The sequence below is a fragment of the Microcebus murinus genome, chromosome 21 (genome assembly GCF_040939455.1).
Source record: "Microcebus murinus isolate Inina chromosome 21, M.murinus_Inina_mat1.0, whole genome shotgun sequence".
Classification (NCBI taxonomy): domain Eukaryota; kingdom Metazoa; phylum Chordata; class Mammalia; order Primates; family Cheirogaleidae; genus Microcebus; species Microcebus murinus.
Genome location: NC_134124.1, coordinates 39155281 through 39181153, shown reverse-complemented (window position 1 = coordinate 39181153; position 25873 = coordinate 39155281). Strand labels below are relative to the sequence as shown.

Sequence of the window (25873 nt, the reverse complement as noted above, 5' to 3'; positions counted from 1 at the left end):
GCAGTGTGTCCTGTCTTCTAAGGCCCTGTTAGCCAACCTGAGCTGTAACCAAGTGCCTCATGTATGACAACAGGGATTTCCACTCAAGCTGCTTTGCCCTTTGGGCCTGGAGGTGATGAGTGGGACTGGAGCCAAGTATATTTACCCTCCTCTTTCATGGGAGTGGTAAATATTTAGGAGGTAACAAAGATACACCTATTGTAGAGCTAGTTTATGCATACAATGCTCTTTTTTTCTAGAAGCCTCCATAGGATCCTAATGTTGGCAATTATTTTGGGATAGAGGGATTGGGGCCAATAGATGTTACTGGAAGTTCAGTACAGGTTCCCAAGGCTGAATCAGTGAGAATGAAGAACAAGGAGAAGTGGCTTGAGGAAAAGGAAAGAAAAGTTTATTAATTTGCTGGCAAATGAGGAGGGCAACAGATGAGTGTCTCTAAAGACTGCCATCCTGCCTTTAAGCAGAAATACAGGGCTTTTTAAAGGGGGGGTTTTGGTGGTTCAGGTCTTTGTGACCAGTGTCACATAGAGTAGCTCTGAGCTATTGTTCAACTATAGTTGGTGGTTTTGGTAGACCTTATCTCTGGTGAGGAGGATCCTGTGACCTTGTCTGGACAATTCTGTTGAGCCATCTCCTGTGGTTTAAGATACTAGAAATTAAACAGCAAAGAATATTTTCCTGCCTCTTTGATTCTTGGCCTTAGGTAAGAACGTAGGTTTTAATTCTCAAAAAGGGTGGGGTTTTTTTAAGAGAGAAATCGTAAAACATTTTGCCCTTTTTCAGACCTTTACCTCTATTACATAAGGACTTATATTTTGCACTTTGTACCTTTCTGCACTGTTTTGAAAAAGTTAAGATTGTAAACAATATTTCAATCACCTTTTTCAAGGTGTGATTTGTAGTATATATAAATCTAATTTATGATTTAATTTTGCTCATAGTAAAATGCACCCATTTTAATATGTGGGATTTTTTTGTTTTTATTTTTGTTAAGAGATAAGGTCTTGCTCCATTGCCCAGGCTGGAGTACAGTGGCACCATCGTAGCTCACTGCAGCCTCCAACTTCCTGGCTCAAGCAATCCTCCTGCCTCAGCCTCCCAAGTAGCTGGTACTACAGGTGCAAGCCACCATGCCTGGCTAATTTTTTCAATTTTTTGTAGGGACAGGGTCTTGCTTTGTTACCCAGGCTGGTCTGGAACTCCTGCCTTGGCATCCCAGAGTGCTGAGATTACAGGTTTGAGCCACTGTGCCCAGCCCACTTTAATACATTTTGACAAGTATATACACCCATGTATAACCACCACCACAAACGAGATACACAATATTTCTATCACCCTAAGAAGTTCCCTTGTGCCTCCTCCCAGTTTATATCCCTACCCTCAGCCCCGGGCAACCACTGATCCAATTTGTATATGGGCCACTGTAATCTCTTCTTTATGCTTTTCTGTATTAAGAGGAAAAAAATGGTGCAAATTTTAAAAATAAACAAAATGTGCGGAGAGGTGGGCAAAGTTTGGCCCCTTTAAGGAATCCTTCTTCCTAGTCACAAAGCTTGGAGTGTATGTTTGTGTGAGTGAAATTGGCAGTTTTCCCCCTGTAGGAATGAAAATGAGAAAACAGTATTCAGAGGAGTCTGTTTAAAAGGAAGTTAAATATTTAAATAATTTTTTAAAGATAGGAAAATGGAAATAAATATGCTATGGCAGTGCAGGTTAGTTTTTGCTTGTTCTTTTGTTCTGTCGTGCTTTTTATTATAGAAAGAGTTAAAAAATTGTTTTGAAAAGCTGTTTATACCTACTTGACTATAAGGAGAGATTGACTGCAAAAATATTAGTAATAGAACAAGAGTTGAGAGTAAGCTGTGTGCCATCTCAAAAGTTAGAGAATTTACCTTGAACAGAGGTTTTAGTTCCTATGTGGATGGAGAAATAACTTTTATAAAAATCCTTTAACTTAAATGTTAATTTAAGATAGACTAAATTGGGTGGCATGGTGGTGTTATTTTTAGAAAATTTGGGAAGATTTGGAAGCTTGCTAAGTGCTTCCATCCATTTTCTGACAGCTAACAGGCGATGTTGAGTGGTGTAGAGCAAAGCACAGGAAAGCATCCGCACGGCTGGTGACTAAAAGCATCGAGTTTCACTTGCTAGCCTGATGAGAATCACCTTGGGCTCTTGTTAAACATACAAATTCTTATAGCACCTCTTGTATTATCCTGGATAGAGCTGGAGTCCATACTTCTACTAAGTGAAGTATCCCAAGAATGGAAAAATAAGCACCAAATGTACTCACCAGCAAATTGGTATTAACTGATTAACACCTAAGTGGACATATAGGAATAAAATTTATCGGGCATCGGGCAGGTGGGAGCGGGGAGGAGAGGATGGGTATATACACACATAATGAGTGTGATGCCCACCATCTGGGGGATGGACACGCTTGCAGCTCTGACTCTGGGGGGGGGGGGAGGGAGGACAGCAACACATGTAACATAAACATTTATACCCCCATAATATGCTGAAATAAAAAAAAATTGGCCAGATTCTCAGGCCACACCCCAACCTTTTGAATCAAGTTATGGGGTCTGCTTCTGATGAGGCAAGTTTAGAAAAACACTGAACAAGCACATTGCTTCATAGACTTTACACACTTCTAAGTAGGAAAGTCATGGTGTATTTTTCTCCACCTAAACAAGGGACGAATCTTCTTTGATTGTTAGTTGGGGTCTGGCCTCCCAAAATAGGTGTGTATATATTTATTAAGACTTTGGCATAACGTCCCTCGTACCTGGAGTCTGAATTGCTCTGGGATTTCTTTGTGTGTCTAAGGTGCTAAAATTTTAAGTAGCAACCTCTGCTCTCTACATTTTATGCAGTTCTTGTAAGATTGAAGGAATGGCGAGCCTATTGTAGAAATTCAGCACATTTATAGTACTTGGGATTTAAAGCATTGATGATGGGAAGGGCTCAAATTGCCTGAAAAATGTGAATGGTAAGTTAGATTTTTTTTTATGGTTTATTTGGTACCTGTTTGCTTTGTACAATTCAGATATAACATGATTTTGCAGGCTTTTGCTTCTTTATGTTTTACTAGTTCATTTCATAATTTTTTGAGTATGTCTTATGAGCAAATCACTGTGCTGTGAGTAAATACCAGTAGTTCAGCTTCTGTTTTATTCTCTAAAGGCAAGGGAGATAATTTTTTCTTTTCTTTCTTTTTTTTTTTTTTGGAGACAGGGTTTTAGTTGCCCAGCCATCATTATAGCTTACTGCAACCTTGAACTCCTGAGCTCAAGTGATCCTTCTGCCTTGGCCTCCCAAGTAGCTAGGACTACAGGCATATACCACTACATTGGCAATTTTTTAAATTTTTGTAGAGAGGGGGCCTCACTGTGGTCCTCAGGCTGGTCTCAAACTTCTGGGCTCAAGTCGTCCTCCCACCTTGGCCTCAAAAGTGCTAGGATTACAGGCATGAGCCACTGTGCCCAGGCGAAAAACATTTGTTAAAGTAATTATAGCATGCAAGCTGATCCTAAAGTTCATATGGAAATGCAAGGGACCTAGAATAGCCAAAACAATCTTGAAAAAGAACAAAGTTGGAGGACTCACCCTTTCTAGTTTCAAACTTACTACAAAGCTGCTGAATCAAGACAACTTAGTATTTACATACAGATTATAGATCAATGGAATAGAATTGAGAGTCCAGAAAAGCTCTTACATTTATGGCCAACTGATGACAACTCAGTGAGGAAAGAATAGTTTTTTCAACAAATAGTACTAAGACAACTGGATTTCCACATGCAAAAGAATGAATTTAGATCCTTATTTCATATTATCTATAAAAATTAATTCAAAATGGACCATAGACCTAAAAGAGCTAAAACTGTACAACTCCTAGAAGAAAACATCATAAATCTTCATGGCCTTGGATTAAACAATGGTTTCTTATATATGACACCAAAGACCAACAGAAGAAAAATAATGGATAAATAGGGTTTCACAAAAATATAAACTTTTGGTGCTTCAAGAAAGTGGAAAAATAAACTGTAGAATGGGAGAATGTATTTGCAAGTCATATATATATGATAAGAAACTTGTATCCAGAATATATAAAGGGCCTACACTTCAACAATAAAAAGACAACCCAATTTAAAACTTGGCAAAAGATTTGAACAGACATTTCTTCAGAGAAGATAATACAAAATGTCAAGAAGCACACATGGAAAGATGCTTGATGTTACTAGTCATTAGAGAAATGCAAATCAAATCCACAGTTAGATACTATTTCATGCTCATCAGGATGGCTGTAATCAAAAAGAGACAATAACAAATGTTGACAAGGAAGTGGAAAAATTGAAACCCTCATACATTGCTAGTGGGAATGTAATATGGTATAGTCACTTTCGAAAACAGTTTGGCAGTTTCTCAAAATCTTAGAGTTATCATATGACCCAATTCCATTCCTAAGTATATACCTAAGAGGAAAGGCTAAATGTGGCATATCCATACAATTGAATATTATTTGGCAATGTAAAGGAATGAAGTACTGATATATATTTAATATATATAATATAATGTGGATGAAAACATTATGCCAAATGAAAGAAGCCAGTCATATATAATTTTACTTACAGGAAATATGCAGAACAGGCAAATCAACAGAAATAGAAAGTACATTGGTGGTTGCCAGAGTCTGAGAAAAGGGAAGAATGAGGACTAATCACTTTTGGATTCCGGATTTCTTTGGGGGTGGTGATAGACATGTTCTGAAATTAGATAGTGGTGGTGATTGCAAAATTCTGTAAATATACTAAAAAACACTGAATTGTACACTTTAAAAAAGATGAATTTTATGGCATATGAATTATATCTCAAACCTGTTAATAATTTTAAAAAACTATTACTTGAGGTATTTTGGGCATAAAGACCAAAAGAAGGATTTCAGAGGGTGGAGACATTATTTCTAGGTTGAGCGGTAGGTAAATTGAGGATTTATAAAAGAGGTGTGTTTGAGCTGAGTGGCTTTTAAGGAAGATGAGCATGTGGATGTGTGGCTGGACAGCACCCTGCTGCATTAAACAGAGGAGAGAGGCCACTTGTGGAGGTGCCCTGGGCATCACTTGAATCAGTCTGAGAAGGATTTCCTCTTTTAAATTATCTAAAACTGGAATTACTTTGATTAGCCTCTGGGCCTTCTGATACCACCTGGGTGAATTTGAAAGTCCTCACAAACAGATACTATTGTACTTCATTTCCTGGGAAAATGAATCACAGTTTCCCAGTAAAGAGCTGTGGGGGGCTGTGAAACAATGGTGTGTGGGCCCTTGCTCAGCCAGCCGCCCCTTTCTTCTTCTATTCCTCACCACTTGGGTTTTTTGGCAGTTGTTTTTTGTTTTCTCTTTCCTTCCTCTCCATTTTTTCTCTTCCCTTTTGCTCCTAACCAAGACTGCCTCTTCCCGGCCCCTTAGCTTTACCTCCTCATCTCCAATCATAAGATAGTTCAGCACAGAAAATCACCAATATTCTTTGTGCAACATAAAGAAAGCTTGATGGAAGCTAAATGAGAGAAAACAGATTGCAGAAACCTACCATGACACACACATGGAGGCATTCACATGTAGGCCATGTTAAAGAACATTTTAATGGAAAGTATGCTAACTATGATAAAGCTCTTTTCTATGTAAACTTACTATCAGAGTAATTGGGATATGGAGGAGGCTCAATGGGAGCATTGTTTTAAGCCCGTAAAACTCCAGGGCTCATAAGGATTTCAACATTCTCATCTGCCACTTGCCATCAAAGTCTGTCCTGCCATTTTGACGTCTCATGTTTTGGTGTCCTGAATAGCAAACGTATGACCCTTGATGTGCCTCATACTGGATTATGAAAGGGTCACCACATGCCTGAGATATAGGGAGCTAAAAGATTGTTTCATTTTTAAAGATTCACAATGAGGCCATTAAACTGATCCCAACTCCCTAATTTATCATCTCTACCAAACAGTTTTGATCTTGGATTGCATATTAAAATTATATAGCATATTGATAAGGACAGTTTTTAAATTGCTATAGGCAGTCCCATCAAAGTTAGATTTTTTTCCTAGGGACGAGTATGCACATGTGAGTACACTGTTGCAATGTGGTCATAGAGTTGTTCAAACTCTGAAGTCTTTTTCTCCAGTTTGTCCAGTGTTTTTTGCTTCGTTTTGTTTTTTGTGGGGAGGATGTTGGTGATAGCATAGTTAAAGGCACTGAGAGTAGATGGGTGGATGGGTTTATTCTTTTGTTCAAGTGAGGTTTTTAAAGTTGCCAGGAGCCCTGATATTGAAGAACAAAGCTGTGATATCTTGAGAGGGAGGGAAAGAGGGAGGAAGCCTGGGCCAGGTTTACAGTCAGGAGGTCCGCTTTTATGGTGTTTTCTTTTTTAAAACCTGTCACCCAGCTTAGGAGGTCTACTTTTGAATTTTAGCTCTGTCATGTACTGTTTACTCAAGCCAAGTTGTTTCATCTTCCTGAACCTGAGTTTGGCCAGACTAAAATTGGATAGTTAGGAAGATTTGTGTTATCTGGCATATTTTGTGTTGAGTCTTGTGAGGACTTTAGCAATTTTGCCATTTATATTTTTAGTATTAATATTTTAATGATATATAACATTAAAAATCCCCTTTTGGTGTAAGTATAGTTCCAGAGGTATAATCAGAATAAATTACTTAAATCATAGTTTGTGAAACCTGGTTATAGCTGATAGTCTGTAAATGTAAATCAGTTGTAGTCCAGAAGTTCATGCTCAAGGTGGTGCTGTTTCCCCATAAATTGGATGGTTTACATTTAATTTATCTCTGTTCCAAATCAGGCAAATAACTGGATATATATTTAGGACCATTTCTGCCTTCCATAGTCTCCTTTCGAGGCCCCTCCCAATATCATATTGTAGAAATGCACATTTGTCCCATATTCACTGTAACACACCTGACAGTTGAGTCAAAGTATACTGGTTGACTTGTTACGTTTTTGAAGACATTTGTTAAAACAATACATATGACAGCTTGCTTTTTGTATAATGGAGTCAATTTGTTTTTTAGGTCTCAAATATTTGAAAAGCTTGTAAGCCCTGGTTTCTCATAGAACAAAGGACCTAATATAGTTCTTCCCCAAACTAATTACAGTACAAGGGAAAATATTCCTGTTGAACATCATTTTTGCTAGTAATCTCTGTCAGGACCACCATATTAATCATTTCCTCCTCCTTGTCAGAAACTAGACGTGGATTTTGTAGATGTGATCATTTTGTGCTTGATGTGAATTGTTTTGTTTTGTTTTGTTTGTTTTTAGATCCGGGGATTTCTGTCACGGTTTGATAATGTCCTTCCTGTCAGCCTGGCATTTGACAAATGTACAGCTTGTTCTTCCAAAGTAAGTCATTTTACATGTGAGGGACTTGTTTTTAAAAGTGAGCCCGTCAGCATTTGACCTCAGCCTTACCAGCCAGCACCATTGAAACCAAACCAAAAGGCCCTTGCCTTTTGAGGGGGAGCCCTGGGGTCTAAACAACCAGAAAGGACTTTCTTGTTTTCATTTATCTGTATTTGTTCTCATAGAGAAACTAGCCTGAGAAAACTTGCTTTATAGTGTACAGAGAAAGACTGAGTTAGGCATTGTAGCCCTGTATCAATTCTTTCATCATGGAAATTTTGGTTTGAGTTGGAGCTACTGATTTTTGTTCCTCCCCAGAGGATTCCTTCCTTGTGTGGACACTTATAGAGCAATTTTTAAGCATTACTACAATGGTGGGGGATTCCAGGCAGTCTGACTGTGTGTCTTTTGGAGATCCATATAATGACACAGAAAAAGTAAACAGATTAGGGGACTAGATGGGGAGCCAATAAAAGGGCCCCTTCAGCTTTGATCTTTCCAGAGGCTCTAAAAATAGAACTGGTATGTTGCCCATTGTAATAGGAAACAGCTGATGTATCTCAAAACTGTAGTAATGGCATCTCATTTTTTAATAGGCTTTGAGACACTGTCTGAGTTATTTTTACATGTATGTGTGTGGTAGCTGATTTCCATTTGGGCGTCCCTGTAAGCCTTTCAGCGTCCAGTGACTCGGCCTGAGCTTTTCAGACACACGGTTCTTGATAAGTAAAGGTTTTTATGTCAAAGTGCTATGCAAAATAGTACTGGGGGTCACTAATCCCCAACTATGGCGTCTCAGTTATAATTTGGTACTTCTTTTCTGTGTACCCTTCATCTGGCACTGTGGAAGGAATTGAATCCTGGGGAAATGCTCTCTAAGTTGACAAGCTTCCTTTGAAAACTTTACTTGAGTTATATTTTATGAGAAGTACAATCCTGACCAGTTTCTCTAAAATTGAATGTCGATTTGACAAACAATGTTGATAAATTTCGTTAAATTTAGATGCTCAAAAAGTTAATTATTTTCTTTTTGCTTTGAAAGTAGACTAAGCCCTGTTTTATCACTACGCATCCCAAGTGCCTATGTTGAGATTTAAAGTTTACCATGTGTTAGTAGCTACACATGAGCTCATTCTTCCTGTAGTTTCTGTAAGATATCTTGTACGTGCTAAAGTTAGGACCTAAAGGATGTCTACGTGCACTTCTATCTTCAGAAATGCGTGTTTTAGGATTATATGCTCTTTAGTGGAGTAATTTTTTTGAAAGGCTGAGCTTAATTCGTCTCAATATAACTTGGCAGTATTAATTTTCATATGAAATCATTTGGCACAGGTGCCAAAAGTTTTTCTATGGCTTTCTATAGGTCTGGCTAGTCATTGAAATAGAGATAATTGGGTTCTCTAAGTGAAATGCAAATATTTTTTGTTGCTCTATTTCTAATTAAATTAGCCATTGATATACTGTTTATAAAAGAATCAAAAGCATACCAGTTAACTGGGGCCCTTATATTATTTAAAAGAGAATAGCTTTGAATTTTACAAATGCACGCTTATTATCTTTCACACTCATTACAAGCATTAAATTATTTGTAGATATCACTTTTTTGTTAGCAAAATGATTTCCTTGTGGTGGTCATTCTGAGAGTCCTGCTTTACATAAACACGCTGGATGATTTAATACAAACTGACTTGGATTTTAACTAAAGCTGTGCTATTCCCATAGCGATCACTTTTCATGTGATCTGGGTATTAAATTTCTTTTGTGCTGAAAAGGTTGCTTCATTGGTGCACGTATTTCCTTACAGTAGAAATACAGCATATACTTACTTGGCTACCTTCTCTATTTGCTTAGGAGAATATCATTCTCTATTTTCTGCAAACCCAACATTAATACTTTGAAATGAGAGATCTAATTGCATTTTCATCTCTATGCATGTGAATTTTTCTTAATGCATATTTAACATAATACTTTTTAGACTGAGTCATATCATAATTGTTATTGTTTCAAAAAATTCATTGGGGCTAAAAATTAGTTTTAAAATTTCTCCTTTGACATTCATGAAGTAATTTTTTCCTTTGGTAGTTTTTAGTATTTTGCTTTTTTTATAGAGGCCATGCTTGTGTCTTGATTTAATCACACATAGAGACAGAAAGATTGGAGAGGTGGATAAGCTCTGCTGAGTAATAATGCTCTTATTCATTACCTTGTTCGTTAAATATACATATGTGTATACATCTTTTTATATAGCCTGAGGTAGAAAAGAATACACTTCTCTGCTTCTTTGGGAGGGAAGGTCAAACCATTTACCCACAAATCATTTCTTATCTTATTTGATCTTAACTTGACATTCAGTGAGATGAATTGTTTCATCTTACAAAAAAATATTAAAGAATCTAGGAGGGGGGAGGCAGGTGGTGAGTAATTGCTTTCATTTCAGTTTCTGTTCATTGTCTTGCAGAACTTTATAAAATGATGGTATCTGTCACTGAAACTTCAAAAAACCTTATTTGAAGTTTATATGAGTTGTTTTTTGGTTCTACAAAGGAATTTAGAGCCAATTAGAGAACTGGGGAGTTACTACCATAGGGAAAAGTATAATTTTGAAACTAATATTCCTGAAAGAATTTCTCATAATGCATTGAGATAGTTATTTTAGCCTTTCACCTAAATATTGTGGGGCAGTTAGGGTATCTTTTGGTTAACTTTCTACTTTCATATAATTTTAAACTTATAGAAAAGTTGCAAGAATAGTACAAGGAACTCCTGTATACCTTTTACCCAGATTCACCAATTGTTAACATTTTGCCCCATGTGTATGTGTTCTCTTCCCCCTTCCCTCCTCCTTTCCTCCTTCTCCCCCTATTTTTTTTTCTTGATTGGAGACATTGTGATCTTTTGTAACTGAATACTTCAATGTAAATTTCCCAAGCACAAGGACATTCTTTTACCTAAACACAATACTTTTTTTTTTTTTTTTTTTTGAGACAGAGTCTCACTTTGTTGCCCAGGCTAGAGTGAGTGCGGTGGCATCAGCCTAGCTCACAGCAACCTCAAACTCCTGGACTCAAGCAATCCTCCTGCCTCAGCCTCCCGAGTAGCTGGGACTACAGGCAAGCGCCACCATGCCCAGCTAATTTTTTCTATATACATTAGTTGGCCAATGAATTTCTTTCTATTTAGAGTAGAGACGGGGTCTCGCTCTTGCTCAGGGTCTCGCTCTTGCTCAGGGTAGTTTCGAACCCCTGACCTTGAGCAATCCGCCCGCCTCGGCCTCTCAGAGAGCTAGGATTACAGGCGTGAGCCACCACACCCGGCCCACAATACACTTATTAAATTCAGGCAATTTAATGCTTGCTTATTACTATTATCTAATCCACAATCTATATTCAGATATTGTTGTTTGTACTAGTTAATGATCTTTATAGGTTTTTCTCTCCCAGACCAGGATCAAGCATAGCATTTAGTTGTCATATCTCTTTGGCTTCCTTCAATCTGGAAAAAATTCCTCAGCCTTTCTTTTTCTTTTTTAACCTCAACATTTTGCCAGTTATTTGTGTAGAATTTCCTTCAATTTGGATTTGCCCAATGTTTCCTTATGATTAGACTCAGGATATGAATTTTTGATAGGAGTACCAGAGAAGTGATGTTGTATACTGTCAGGAGGCATGTGATGCATTTTATCCCCTTTGGAGATATTAATTTCCTTCTTTCTATGTTCGTAACTACCTTTCCAACAGTGAAAACAACTGGCTTTCATTAGCCTGGATATATTTACTCACTTGCTTAAGTCTAGAATATACAGAAACTAGTTTCAAAATTGCTAGCCCGTACTACTACAGAAAATAATTGTAGTAACTGGAGTTCAATATATGTGCATAGTGTTTTTTTTCCCTAGGTAGAAGTAATAGACTGTGAAATGCATGAATCTTAAAACAGTCCTATAAGTTTTGACAAGTGTATGCACCCACGTCACATACACTCTCCTATCAAGATATAGAGCATTGGCATCACTTCAGAAAGTTACCTGGTAGCCTCTCCCAGTCAATTCCAGAGGAAGGGGGGAGAATGTTAAATATTATGACTATTCTTTCTCAATAAGGAGTAAAGCTAGGCACCTTTGGCTGTTTTAAGCAACAGCCTTATTTCTGAGACCCAGAATTTGACCAGAAACTTCTCTCAGATCTGCAAAAGCAAGGCTGTGCCTGAGGAGACTGTATGCAGAGTTTTCTTGCTCTTGTTGCACAATTCTGTTGCCTACAACCTTTGTGATATTGTAGGAACAGCCTGTTATGAAGAAACCGACTCCAGCCGGGCGTGGTGGCTCACGCCTGTAATCCTAGCTCTCTGGGAGGCCGAGGCGGGCGGATTGCTCAAGGTCAGGAGTTCAAAACCAGCCTGAGCAAGAGCGAGACCCCGTCTCTACTATAAATAGAAAGAAATTAATTGGCCAACTGATATGTATATAAAAAAAAAAAAAATTAGCCGGGCATGGTGGCGCATGCCTGTAGTCCCAGCTACTCGGGAGGCTGAGGCAGAAGGATCGCTCGAGCCCAGGAGTTTGAGGTTGCTGTGAGCTAGCCTGACGCCACAGCACTCACTCTAGCCTGGACAACAAAGCGAGACTCTGTCTCAAAAAAAAAAAAAAAAAAAAGAAACCGACTCCAGACTTGGTTTGCATACCATCTGGGACCTGCCTACAGCACAAATGTAGCATGATGTGCCCAGAAACCTGATCTTGAGATTTTAATTAGTGATTAGCAATCCTAATAATATACTCATTCTAGTGTTGACTATGTGACGGGCTCTTCTGTTGATGGGTTATGATTAAACTTCTCAAGGTGACTTGCTATTAGCTTTTTGTGTGCATCTGGACATGTGTCCTGATGAGTGATAGGGAGACAGTGGGGTTGGAATAATGACTATCAGGTGGTATCATCAGATGGTAAATTGTGCTTTCTTTTGGCCATTGTCATTGCCAGCCAGCCCATTTATTTTTTGATATTATATAATCCTACCTTTCTTCTGTCATATTTCCTTGTTATTTAAGTGTTACAGCAAGTGTACAGCAAGTGTAACAGCAAGGGTTAACAGCGACTGACCAGGGAAAGAATCGAGCGGCACACAGAGGGTCGGAGAATCAGCCTTTATTCTGCCGGCGGGCTCAGAGGGACATGCCACCAAATTCTGAACACCGCTTCCTTGTTCTCCTCCGGTTTTATACACTTCTTGGGGTTAGACACAGCCAGTCAACTATGAGCATGAGGAGTTATCCAATCAGTGGTGGGATTCAAAAAGTATCCAATCAGCAACAAGTTTGACATGTCCAATCAGCAACAAGCTTTACATATCCAATCAGCAGTGGGATCCAAAAAGCATCCAGTCAGCAACCAGCTTTACATATCCAATCAGCAGTGGGATTCAAAAAGTATCAATCGGCAGTGAGTTCAGCATTGGGACCCCAGGGTGGGGGTTTTTCCCTATCATAAGAAGCATGAAATACTTGTCACCTTAGAGTTCTGCAAATGCACCATTTAGAGGACAGAAAGGCAAATCATAGATTTGGAAGGAATGGTTAGTTTTACTGTGTCTGTTAGCAGACATTCATTTATTCAACTGATATTTGAGTCCCTGCTATGTGCCAGAGATACAAAGATGATTAAAATGGCCACTGTCATCAAGGAACACTAGAGGGTGAAACAGCTCTATAAGCCAATAGTGATCTCTGTTACATTGGGATATATTCTACATTCAAGATCTGTGCTCTTACTGTAGAATCATAGTAGCAATTAATTTTGTAAACAAGGAAGACCAGATAATATCTTGCAGAGGGTGACTTCTGAGCTGATGTTAGACAAATAGGAATTTCTAGAAACACCTGGGAGAGAGAACAAGAGGAATTCCAGGCAGGGAGGATTGCATGTATTAATATGATAGCCAGAGGTAAGAAAACATGGCACATTTATGAAATCGTTCAGTACAGAAGTTGTGACTGAGCTTGGGACACCCATTTCCCTACAAATTGTCTTCCTGTCTTTGTGAGTACCATTTCCATTTCAGCCATTCTTTGAGTTGTATTCTGGTATACTCTGTATAACATTTGAGGCTGCCGTTTTGAATTTTATAATTCCCTGTAAAAACTCTTGCTCATCTAGCACCAAGCTTTGGGGCACTAAGGAATCCAGCAGCTGCAGCAGTATAATGTGGAGGGCAGGAAGTCGGGGGATTTCCAGGGTCCTGGCTCTGCGTGCCTTGCCGACCCACCGAGGTGGCCACAAGCAAGGTCCCCTCCCACCCGCCTCCAGTGTCTTCTTTTGTCCAGTGAGTCAGTTAGATGAGAAAGCTCTGGCTCTCTGACACTTTATTAGCTTTTATATTTTATATATTTCCTTCATCTTATTTTATTCTTTATTTCACAAGCAATATATTTTAATTTCAGAAAAATCAGAAAATATATTTAAGGACAAAGAAGATAACCATAATCCAACCATTCAGATCACTGGTAACTGTTTTTCTCTATCCTTTCTTGACTTAAAGGAATCTGTATGTGTATATGTAGGTATACACAGACAATTTTCTTTCCAAACATTTCTACTATAAATTTAAAATTAGCTTTAGATAGAGGGATTTATGGTACTGTGTCAAAGATACTCCCTGCTTCTTAGATTTGATAGGGTTTTAAATCTCAATCATTTACAAGGACTGGCCAGAGCCCAATCGGAAGAGCTCTCCAAAGCTTGTGCCAGGAATTTTTGCATACAGCCTCTCAGTGGCAAATATTACTCAAAACTGGGCTGCAGCCAGGTTTTCCTTCTCCTTTCCAAAAGGGACATAAACCTTTGATTTGGAAAATGATGAGTAACCCCCAGGTTCTCTTTTCCTATCTCAATTACCCGCGAGGCCTCCAGTCTTCTATTTTAATGTATGATGGATTCCATATGTATGGGTATGGTGTAAACTGGATCCCACATCTTATCCTTAGCAACTAGTGTTTCTCCAATCTCCAGAACTGCTTGGTTCCTAAAAGGAGATGGAATATCCAACCAGAGCCGGTAAGGGGTATTTAGCTACAAGACTTAACCTCAGAACTCTTGGCTCTTTACCTCCTTAAAAAACCTTGGACATTTCTCCCTTTGCTTCAGTTTCTTCATCCATAGAGTGAGGAAAATATTTTTTGTTTCCCATGGAAATTGCAATGGCTGACGTGTATCCAGTTCCCTGTGGCCAAGTACCAAGGCCTTTGCCACTCCTGGGACTGGTGTTGACATCAGAAATAAGAGGAAAACAAAGACCCCTGTGATCACATTAGGTCTCCTGGGTGTGTGGAGCCTTTTCTGGGCTCGCTATTTGTCCACAAGAAGGTACAAGGAGAGAGGGATTGAGTCAGGGATTTGGAGGTCAAGGCTGCCCCGGCTCTGAAAGGCTGTAGAAACCTTGTATTCATGTCTTCTGGCAACTACTGCCAAAACCTTTTCCATAATTCCAGAGAACTCGGGCTTGTTTGTTACTTCTGACCTGTGTTCTTCCAAGACCACCTGATCAATAGAGCTTGTACTGCTTACTCCTTTCTCCATCATCTGTGGTTACGGAGACACATCTAGCCTACATAAACACATTTTTTCTCACAGGATCCCTCTTACCATCCAGACCAGAAAGTTTAGGGCTGTGTTCTCCTTAGATGGTTTCACTGACTACCTGTCCCAACTATAGCCTTCAGAGTATTGAAAAATTGGGCTCCTTTTAGTTTGGAATTAATTTCATTCATTTTTAACCCTCCCCCCAAACCCATTCCTTGGTTCTTAAATTTTTTGAGTCGTAGACCTTATTCAAACTGACAAAAATGGTCCCCACTGCTTCCCTCAAAAAATACATAGCCTCATACAGTTTTGTAGATAATTCCAGCGGCTTCTTAGGTCCCTGAAATAGGCCTGTGGATTCTAGTTAGTAAAGCACTCTTGTTCTAAGAATTTTGCTTTGGTGCCATTCCCAAGCTCTCCTGGATGAGACACTGGGATAGGAGGGTTGCAACCAGCCCCACCATGATCCTCCTCATGGCCTTGGGAAGTCACCGTCTCTCTTTGGGGCTTGTTTTTCTCTGCTGTAGTAAAGGGAGACGCAGGGGCTGATCTACCACCTGGGTTTGTCTTGTGACTCTGAGTTCTTTAGGCCAAGCAGTGTCCAACTGGGGGACAAGAGAAGATACTAACCCTACTCAGACTTGTGAGGGTTAGTCATCCCTCCACTAGGTGGTAAATTGACTTGACTCCTAAGGGGAAGAGGCCCCAACTATCTGTTCATGTTCCTTCTTTCCTTTTTTTTTTTTTAATATAATACATTCATCTTCATCCTCCTCCTGTACCCTCAAGGAAGGAAGGAAGGGAGGAAAATGTATTAATAGTAACTAACTGCTGCCTAGACATTGAAATAAGGGAGCCATCTGCTTGAACTGGGAAAACTTTTATGGTCAAATATGCTTATACATACACAGGCTGTAGATAATATGTATAACTATTTAAATGGAATGCTTAAAACACCCAAATATATATTAACATGAGTTTATTTTAATGACTACTACCTTATCAGTTCAATTCAACGATTTCATGATATTCACTTTTGTATCATCCAAAAATAAAAGATAGCCTCTGAAGTTTCTGATGATGTCATTCTGGACAAAATAGTAAAGTTATATACTGCATGAGTATAAAATTCAGGTATGCGAAGGGATTTGAACCTTTATTACCCAAGAAATGTCCCTAACTTGGAAGGGGGTAACTAGTTCCTGGCAAATGGTAGGAACTGATTAAATATGTCTTGAAAGGTGAGAAAAATTAATGCATGATTCAGTAGATAAATAAATGAAAAGCACAACGGGGGTTGGGGGGGAATGGTCTGTGCCTCTGGGAGCTTACAATCTAGTAGGATGCTAAGACATGGTAGCAGAATGCCCTTTGCCTATTAGTGTGGAGGTATGATTTGCCATTAAACTGTAAGTGGTGGCTATTATTAAATGTTACAGCACAATGTTCTGAATATTTATTCATCTAACTTCTTTCCATCTTTTACCATCTCATTTACTTTAGTTGATGCTTTTGATGATTTGTTATTGTGTTGGAAGATCATTTCCAGAGTGTATTAAAACAAGAAGTCTTTGGGATTCATCAAAGATGACTTAATATTTATAAAAGGACACATTCTGGCAATGACTTCTTCGAAGGGTTTTGCTTGCTCTTCTTCAGGGTTTTTAAATGTCCCCGTTTTATTTTTTTCTAAAGAGCCTTTCTGTCCATGTATTTCTAAAAGTACTTAATCACTGTAGCCTTTTGCCATAGAAGATGTGAAGGAATTGTTCGAGAACATCCTGTTCCTGAAATTACTGTCCTTATCACTTGTTCATATAATATTTTGTTATATTTATGATTGTGACATGAATTTATGATTGCTTTCTAGAGTTTCTGGACTTTCCTAGTTTTAAGTAATTCTTTCATTATAAAAATTTTGTTACTTTTTTTTTCTTCTTTTTTGAGACAGGTTCTTGGTCTGTTGCCCAGGCTAGAGTACAGCGGCATCATCATAGCTCACTGCAACTTCAAATTCCCAGACGCAAGCAGTCCTCCTGCCTCAGTCTCCCCAGTAGCTAAGAATACAGGCATGTGCCATGATGCCTGGCTAATTTTTCTATTTTTTGTAAAGATGGGGTATCACTATATTGCTCAGGCTGGTCTCAAACTCCTAGCCTTAAGTGATCCTCCTGCCTTGGCCTCCTAAAGCATTGGGACCACAGGCATGAGCCACCATGCCCTAATATTTTTTCTTAACAAGGAAGAAAAGACTACATGATTTCACTTCTCTAGAATATCTAATGGTGGTTAAAGCACACACCAAAATTAGACATCTTGAATTTCTAGCCATCAGACTAAAATTGGAAAAATCCCCCATGTAGTCCTTAAATGACTGCAAGTGTACCAAATGTGAACACTAGATTTTTAAAATAGACATAAGCAAGTTTTCCAAATTAGAAGAACCATTTTAACTGTATTCAAGTGTGCATTCAATAGTGTCTCAAGAAAGGGCAGCATCATTGAAATAACTGCGCAGACTCCCACAAGGACCACTGTGGAGAGTGTGTGGAAGTCATATTAGCAGTAGTCAGAATTTACCTGTCATCATAACTCTAGGCAGCTAAGTTTCTTTGTAGTCCACTCTGGATTTACTCAAGCATTTGGATATTTTTAAGAACTTTATTGGCATTCCAACTTGAGATAGAAATCCATGCAAATCCATCCTTCTGTTATATGTGAAGGCAGGAGGCAACATTTTAGTTTCTCCTAGTTCTCAGTTGTACTTTACGTTTTCCTTTTATGTCAGCTCTTCCAAGAAGGACCTTGAAGGGAGAGGGTAACAAAAGTGGGGATTGAAGCAAGTGGTAATTACTCATTGTTACATTGAAACCTCCCACATATCCCAAACATGGAACATGAGCTCAACCTTGCACTTTCTTAAGGCCATTCATTTACTTGTTGCCTGAGTAAAACCTTCCATAAAATTGCTAATATGCCCACATATAGAGTTTTATTGTCCAGTTTGACCTGACTGATAATGAAAATTGGTTTCAATCATAGCATACGCAGATTTTTAAAAAATAAATGAGTGCGAAATGACTTGCTATAGTAGAATGATGTCTATGATGGGTAAGAAAACAAAAACATATGCATGTCTGCTGGCTCTACTGGAGAAGTAAGAACTTCATTTCACAACGTCTGCTATTCTTTGCCTAATCATTCAGTGCTTCCTATTATTGAGAATGTTCCAATAAGCAATGAAAGGATACCTGGAAAATTAGACCTGCGTCATCCTATGCCACTCTGCTCCCAGGGGTACACTGTACACTGGGCTTGTTTCAGTTGGGCTGTGCTAGATCAAAACAGTTGACAAATTCTTCTTGGGAAATTGCTTCCAATCTCACAGTGTTTTCCTCTTAATAGCCTCAGCAGTGGTAAATTCTTGACCTTTGGGGTGGGTTTTTTTTGTTTTTGTTTTTAAGAAAAACCTTTTAAAAATTTAAAAACTACTATAAAGATTAAATTGGCACATGAGTCTGAATAAGAATTCTAGTTGAAGGGAACTCAAAAGTATTATCTTTTGTGCTAAGAGCTAGCAGGACATTTTTATATAGTTAGCGCAGTAGAAATAAATACTGGCTGCGGAGACTCTGCTACCCATTAAACTGTGTGACCTTAGGCAAATATCTCAAACTTTGAGCTTCAATTTCCTCAGGTATTAAATAGTTAAAATATCCTTTTCAGTGGTCATGAAGATTAAATAAGAGTTTGTATGCTGTCATGTAGTTGGCACTCTGTAAATGTTTTCCATTGCTTTGTATGAGCAGAGATAAGGTGCCATTCCCATTTCCTTTCATAAATGCACTCATTTTGTCATTGACAATCATAAAAAACCTTCCATCTTTAGAAGTTGACTAAAAGGAAGGGGAACAAAAAAGGATGAACAGTTCTTTTTACAAAGGGCATGGCCTTAAGAGGTGGGCAGTTATGAATGTGCAGGTTATTAGATTCTGTGTCTTTTTCTTTCCCTTTCCTCTTTTCATGTCGACTATTTATCTAGGGTTTTAACTAGTGACCGAAATGAAGCTGAGATTTAATATTCCCCCGAGCAAGCATTGGGGGAGAGGATGAATTCTCTTTTCCTGTGAAGCCAAAGGATCTGTACAGTTATCTACAGTCAGTGTCCAGCCTAAAACTTTAGATGAACTGGCATAAACCTTGGGGGGGGGGGGGCTTCTTGTCTGATCCCTGTGAATACCTCTGTGCTCTTAGAAGCAGGGACAGAAGAGGCCAGGATGGCAGTTCTGGGCTCAGCACCAGGCCTGCTGCCTGCCAGCTCAGTGGTTCTCGTCCCTGTCGCACATTGCTTCTTGGAAACCTTTCTCTAGCCTCAGTCATCTTGCTCTTTCTTGCTGTAGCTGTAAATGAGTTGGAGGTTAGTGCTGTTGCAGTAATGTGTACAGCTAGTGTTACAGCTCTTGACCGGGGAAAGAACCCAGTGGCACACGAAGAGTTGGAGACCAGTCATTATTCTTCCACAGCAGGCTCAGCACACCTAGTGTTACAGCTCTCTTCACGTCTTCCGATCTTCTGACCCTTCTGCCCCCTTCCTTGTTCTCCTCCTGCTTTTATACCCTAGGTAGGGCTCAAAAAGCATCCAGTCAACTACAAGCTTTGGCATCCAATCAACATCAAGCTTTAACATCCAGTCAGCAACAGGCTTTAACATCCAATCAACAAGCTTTAACATCCAGTCAAAAACAGTGGGATTTAAAAATTACCCAATCAGGATCACGCAAGCAGCGTGGCTGGAAACAGGCAGCGGCATGTGGGCCTGGGGGCATTCCCCACACTCGCACCGCCCTGGCTCTGTGCCAGGGCGGCCCCAGCACCGAGCCTTCCAACTGGCCCCGCCTTCCAACTGGCCTGGGCAGCGCTGGCCCCCGGAGATGCGGCACGACAGGGAGGTGGCAAGCGGCTGCCTCCTGGCGCCCAACATTTTCCGTGTCAGTGCAACATGGGCAGGGAGGATTAGGTGCTTTGGTTTAATCTTCTCAAGTGCTACAGCATTTCTCTGTCCCTTTGGGATCATTTTATGGATGTTTTCCCAGTATCCCTTTCAGGTGTCCTATGAATGGGCTAGCAAGAGAGCTTCCCAATCTATCAGATGGAGAGAATGTGAGTCCCAGAGAGATTACATGAAAGTCCAGGATTTCCAACTTCTAATTCACTTTCCTACCATGTTAACTATTTCTTTTTTTTTTTTTTTTTTAATTTTTAAACCCAATATGTTAACTATTTCTGACGATGATGTGGCAGGATTAATTCATACTCACAAAATTCCAGTATACTCATTTGTGGGAAAAATTATTCCACTTTAAATTTTTAGCTGCTTTGAGGACTGATGGGTAAAGCTCCTTGAGGCTGTGTCTGGGGGCACTTGTCCTTTTAAAGGGGAATCTTATTACCTAGAGGAATGTGTGTCTTGAGGTCACATTTCAAACTGTGTCATCAGGAAAATCTTGTGGGCTAGAACAACTTCTAGGTTTCCTCCAGCATAGATGCAGGGTTGGGAATGAGAGTTTAAAGCTTTTTCTCAGGAACTATTTATGACAAACATAATTTATTTCCCATTTTAGTTAATTTTCAGCTTCAAGTATTTTTAAAAACATTTGGAGAGTAGGGACATACAGCTGCTATGAATCCAAGACAGTACTGTTATGAAAATGCAAATATTTCTGGTTTGCATTTATTTGAGGAAGTAGGATAGTTGCCTCCCATCTATTCCTTTTAATACAGATATTAAGTGACATTTTGAGTAGAATACAGAGTCCAGGTGGTTTGAGGAAAAATCATTAAAAAAAAAAAGTTTGAGTATTGTTGCATTCTAGGGGCCAAGAAACAAGATGGTATTTTTGGCAGGCACCCAGGCTCAGCAAAACCCACACCCCAAAGCTGTCTCTGTAGCTTCCGGTTGTTTTCTCACTGAAGAGAAACAGCCTTTTCTCTTGGAGGGCCCAGGATGGCAAGTTTGTACATCAGCTTGATCAGAATCATGATATTCCTGCTTTGAGGTTATGTTCCAACAGGTTTCATTTAGGAAATTTGATGCACCACAATTATTGCAAACTGAGCTGAGTCAGTTTTGCTGCTTCTACTAGTGCAAGCTTTTTTCTGGTAGAAATCAGTAGCTTCTAATATTAGAGGTTATTATGCTACCAGGTAGTCTGTAACAATAAAGTTAAATCTGAGACCAAATTGTGCCACACATAAGAATGTTTATAAGCAAGCAGGCACAAAATTTAGTCATTCAGCATGTTCCTAAAGACTGAGAAAAGCTCCAACCCTTGTCCCTTTAATATACATCTCATATCAAAGATTAAGTAGAGACAGATGTGAAAAAATTCTTGTTACAGGACATATCTAACCCTTTAGTTGGATCAGGTGATGGATTCCTTTGTGTCTAGACCCAGGACCAGAGATTTAAGCCCAGAGTGCCACTGCAGATAATATTAGGCTGCCTAGTCTTCCAGGTTCCTATAACCCACATGTATATGCAAGGTTAGAGATCCCTGTGCAATATTTCCAGCCAACACATATATCTTGAATACTATTATTTTCATCAGAAAAATTACTTCTACCATTCTTCTCATTGGAGAACCCTCTGGGATAGATTTAGAAGCCATAGTTGATACATTTATAGTAGCCATACCTGAAGTATGCATTCCTAATTAGAGTACCTCAAATACTAACCATTTACCCCCAGAAGGTGGAGAGAGAGAGAGAGTATACGTGTTCCCATGTACTTTCATCCATGTGTTCACTCTATGTGTACAGAAATACTTAAAAGTAAATTATAGATAATATAACAAATATCTCTTTTTGACCCTGGAATATTATGTCTTGCATAATGTTGCCAGCTACTGATGAATGACCTGGAATGTCAACTGGCCATTGTCCTGCCATGGTGAATTAGCTAGAGCAATTGATGGTTCACTCATAGACAATAACGAATGGTTCACTCACAGGGCAGGGAAAGGAGGAAAGAGATTGATTTTTGTTAGTTTAGTAGGCTTTTTCCAGCTTTTTTGCATTCCTTCATCTAATCTTCTAATATGTGGAGGTATTGTCTTGCTCACCCAATTTTGTAGACAGATCTTTGTCTAGGGTCATAGAGTGAGTAAATTACAGGAACAAAAACTTGAACTCTCATCCCTTAGAGTTCCTCTGTACTATAAGGGTAAGTTACTACCAAGAAGAACTATCATTATTCTTCAAAGAATACTGTAAAACTTTTCCACCTTGGACAGTTGTTGACAAGGTAAGACCATATACCAAGGATATAATACATACCAGAAGGCTGGGAGATTTCTACCTTATCTGGTGATAGGCCAGGTAACCCAAACCAGTTCTCTTACTGAAGTCACCTAGAGAAACTAAATCAATTATTTCTAAAAATCTTCTTGATTTGAGATTTGGGAGAGACTATGAACACAGAGGAGTAAGCTTTAGCATTAGGGCCATTTTGGGGCATTTGCTGGTCAGAAAAAGGAAGTTGAGAGCCTAAGCACCTTTAGTGTCCTTGCCAGGTTGAAGATATAAAAGTTGTGGTCTGGGTCTTGTCGAGCCTGGGAACCCTTGTTCCCTAATTTGAGGTCAGATTCCCTCAAGAGATTACCTAGGAACAGGAATGAACTGGAAGCAAACCAGCTCTCACATTGGCTATAGCAGTTTCACATTATCAAAGTGGCCCAGAAACCTTAAGGCTTACTTGGACTAATATGATTCCATTTAGCTAATGCCCATGGGTGCCAGGTAGAAGCAATGAAATCTTAGAGGAAAATATGATCCTAGTCCTCAAATTATTTCTACAAATAATTACAATATTCAGCCACAATCAGAGGTAATTGGGTACACAAGGAGAGACATACTGTGAGAGCCAGCAGAAGCAATAGACAAAAGAAATAGACTCAAAGAGATTCCAGATATTGGACTTATCAGACATAGACTGTAAAATACTATTCTTATAGTATTAAAGGAAATAAAAACCAAACTTCAGTTGCAGTTGGGATTGGAAACTCTAAAATGTGGCTTTGCAGATTAAGAAATAAATTGTAGGCTGGGTGCGGTGGTTCACACCTGTAATCCTAGCACTCTGGGAGGCTGAGGCAGGCGGCTTGCTTGAGGTCAAAAGTTCGAAACCAGCCTGAGCAAGTGCGAGACCCTGTTTCTACTATAAATAGAGATAAATTAATTGGCCAACTAATATATATATATATATATACACACATATATATATATAAAAAAATTAGCCGGGCGTGGTGGCGCATGCCTGTAGTCCCAGCTACTCAGGAGGCTGAGGCAGGAGGATTGCTCGAGCCTAGGAATTTAAGGTTCTGTGAGCTAGGCTGACGCCACTGCACTCATGCTAGCCTGGGCAACAAATTGAGACTCTGTCTCAAAAAAAAATTGTAGAACTGAAAATACAAAAACAAAATGAATAGGTTTGTAGGCAGTTATGCACAGCTAAAGAGCAGTTTAGTGAACTGGAAAGTAAACTATTCATATTGAAACACAAAAATATGGAAAATATAGAGAAGGTAAGACAGAATAGAGTGAAAAAGTCTAACAATGATCATAATTGGAGACCCAGAAAAAAGAAGGAGAAAGAAAGCTTTCTATAGCAATATTGGAAGGGATTATAGCTAACCATCTTTGAAACAAATAAAAGTCCTAAGTCCTCAAATCCAAGAAGTTCAACAAATTCAAAACAATATAAGTAAAACTAAATCCACACCTCAATTCATCATAAAGAAACTTCAGAAAATGAAATACAAAGAAATCTTAAAAGCAGTGAGGGCCAGAAAGACATTAACTTCAGAAGAGTGATGGGCAGACTTACTGTTGACTTCTCAATAGCAGAGTACAAGCCAAAGATAATGGAGATGGCATCTTCAGTGTCCTGGAAGAAATAACTGCCAACCTAGAATTTTAAACCCAGCAGAAAATATTATTCATGAATAAAAGGAAAGAGGTAAAAGTGAAGGTTAAAGGTATTTTGTATAGACAAAAAACAGAGTTCACTACCAGCATGCCTGTACAGCAGGGATTTCTAATGGGTATTCTGCAAGTATAAGGAAAGTACGATGTAAGATGAGAAGTATAGAAACCTCTGGTAAAGCTGAGAAAGAGGAAAAAGAAGGCACAAATTAACTTGTATCTTAACATAGCGTTGAATTAAAAAGTCAGATGCAGAAGAATACATTTATAAGTTCAGTGTTCAGAAACATGCAAAACTAACTGACATTGTTAGGGAAGCAGATTTAGGTGACAAATTATGAAGAAAAGTAAGGAAGTGATTGTCACAGAAGTCAGTGGTTGCCTCTGAGAGGCAGGTGGGAATTGATTGAGAAGTGGCTTTATAGGGACTTCAGGTGTGCTAATGTTACAGATGTTCACTATCCTCAATAGATTACATTTTATTTTTCTGTGTTGTTTCACAATGAAAAAGGTTGAAATCATTTACACTGCTCTTTTTGCCAGACAGGAAGGGTTACAACCTGACACACTGTCTTTCAGAGAATGCTCAGTCTAGCCTGAAGGCTCTTAACACAAGAATTTCCAAAGGGCAGAGGTGACCTACTGATAGATGACTCAACTCATCAGCCTTAGGTGGTAAGAGACCGAGTCCAAAGTAAGTTTTCAGTAGCTCACCCATACAATATATTAGCCAGTGTATGTGAACTTTTGATATTGAAACTCTGTTACCTCTTTTTGTTGTTGTTGTTGTTGTTGTTGTTGTTGAGACACAGTCTTGCTCTCCTGCCCAGGCTAGAATGCCATGGCGTCAGCCTAGCTCACAGCAACCTCAAACTCCTGGGCTCAAGCGATCCTCCTGCCTCAGCCTCCCGGGTAGCTGGGAGTACAGGCACACGCCACGATTCCTGGCTACTTTTTTCTATTTTTAGTTGTTTGGCTAATTTCTTTTTATTTTTAGTAGAGACAGGGTCTCACTCAGGATGGTCTCCAACTCCTGAGCTCAAGTGATCCTCCCACCTCGGCCTCCCAGAGTGCTAGGATTACAGGCCTGATCCACCCGCCCCGCCACAACTCTGTTTCCTCTTATGCAAGGTACCCAAATACGCAAGCCTGCAAGGGGTAGGCCAGTAAATAAATGAGCAGAGAGGACTAGTTTGAAGACAATAGGAAACACATAGAGACTATAATCAATTAGAGCTTAAGGCCTCTCTTAAGGGCAGCTGTTACCCAACTCTGGATGATGATTGGCTTGCAGAAAACTGGGAATAATGTTGTCAGATCATCTGACTTTTTCTCTCCCTGCCCCCCAAGAGTAGGTGGCAGTCTGAATTTTAAGGTGAGAGCATTTGATTTTTAAGTATTGGTTCAAACATTTTTTTCTCTAAAAAATACTATGTGAATCAAACTAAACTTACATCTGGTCTGTTTCCAGCTCTAGAGCTGTTTATGACAGTCACCTCAATAGCCATGCATATTGGAGAGAGAGAATAATGTATAAAATAATTTAATACAACTTGCTCAATGGAGCTTGCCTGCCAAACATGTGCTCATATAGTTATTAGTTCCAAAATTAAAAGAAACTCACTGAACCAAAATTCACACATTACAAGCATCATTCAGAGTAATAGTTTTCTTGGTGAAACTTGGGTCTCCATGCAGGGGGAATGAAAAACTTTTTGCACTGAAGAATTTGTTAAAGGGATTAACTAAAACTGCTAAATAAACAGTGATATCAGATAAAATTATTTTAGGAGGAATAGCTAAAGATGGACTTTTAAATTAGTTTAAAAGAAACGCATGCACTTCTTCATGGGTTGAGGCCCAAGACAAGTGCTCCCGTTTGGATATAGCAGGCATTTTTTAGCA

The 25873-nt window shown here is 39.1% G+C and overlaps 1 protein-coding gene across 9 annotated transcripts in view; it reads left to right on the top strand.

Moving 5' to 3' along the window:
- The window catches only part of ATG7 (autophagy related 7), a 256593-nt gene that overhangs the window by 89067 nt on the left and 141653 nt on the right, over positions 1–25873 (top strand). For 8 of the 9 annotated variants that reach the window (XM_012785243.3, XM_075996337.1, XM_075996335.1 and 5 more), the window contains one exon: positions 7332–7412. The exons of the other annotated variant lie outside the window; for it this stretch is intronic. In XM_012785243.3, the coding sequence (XP_012640697.2) occupies positions 7332–7412 (81 nt within the window). The remainder of the gene's footprint in view (positions 1–7331; positions 7413–25873) is intronic. 9 annotated transcript variants of the gene reach the window in all.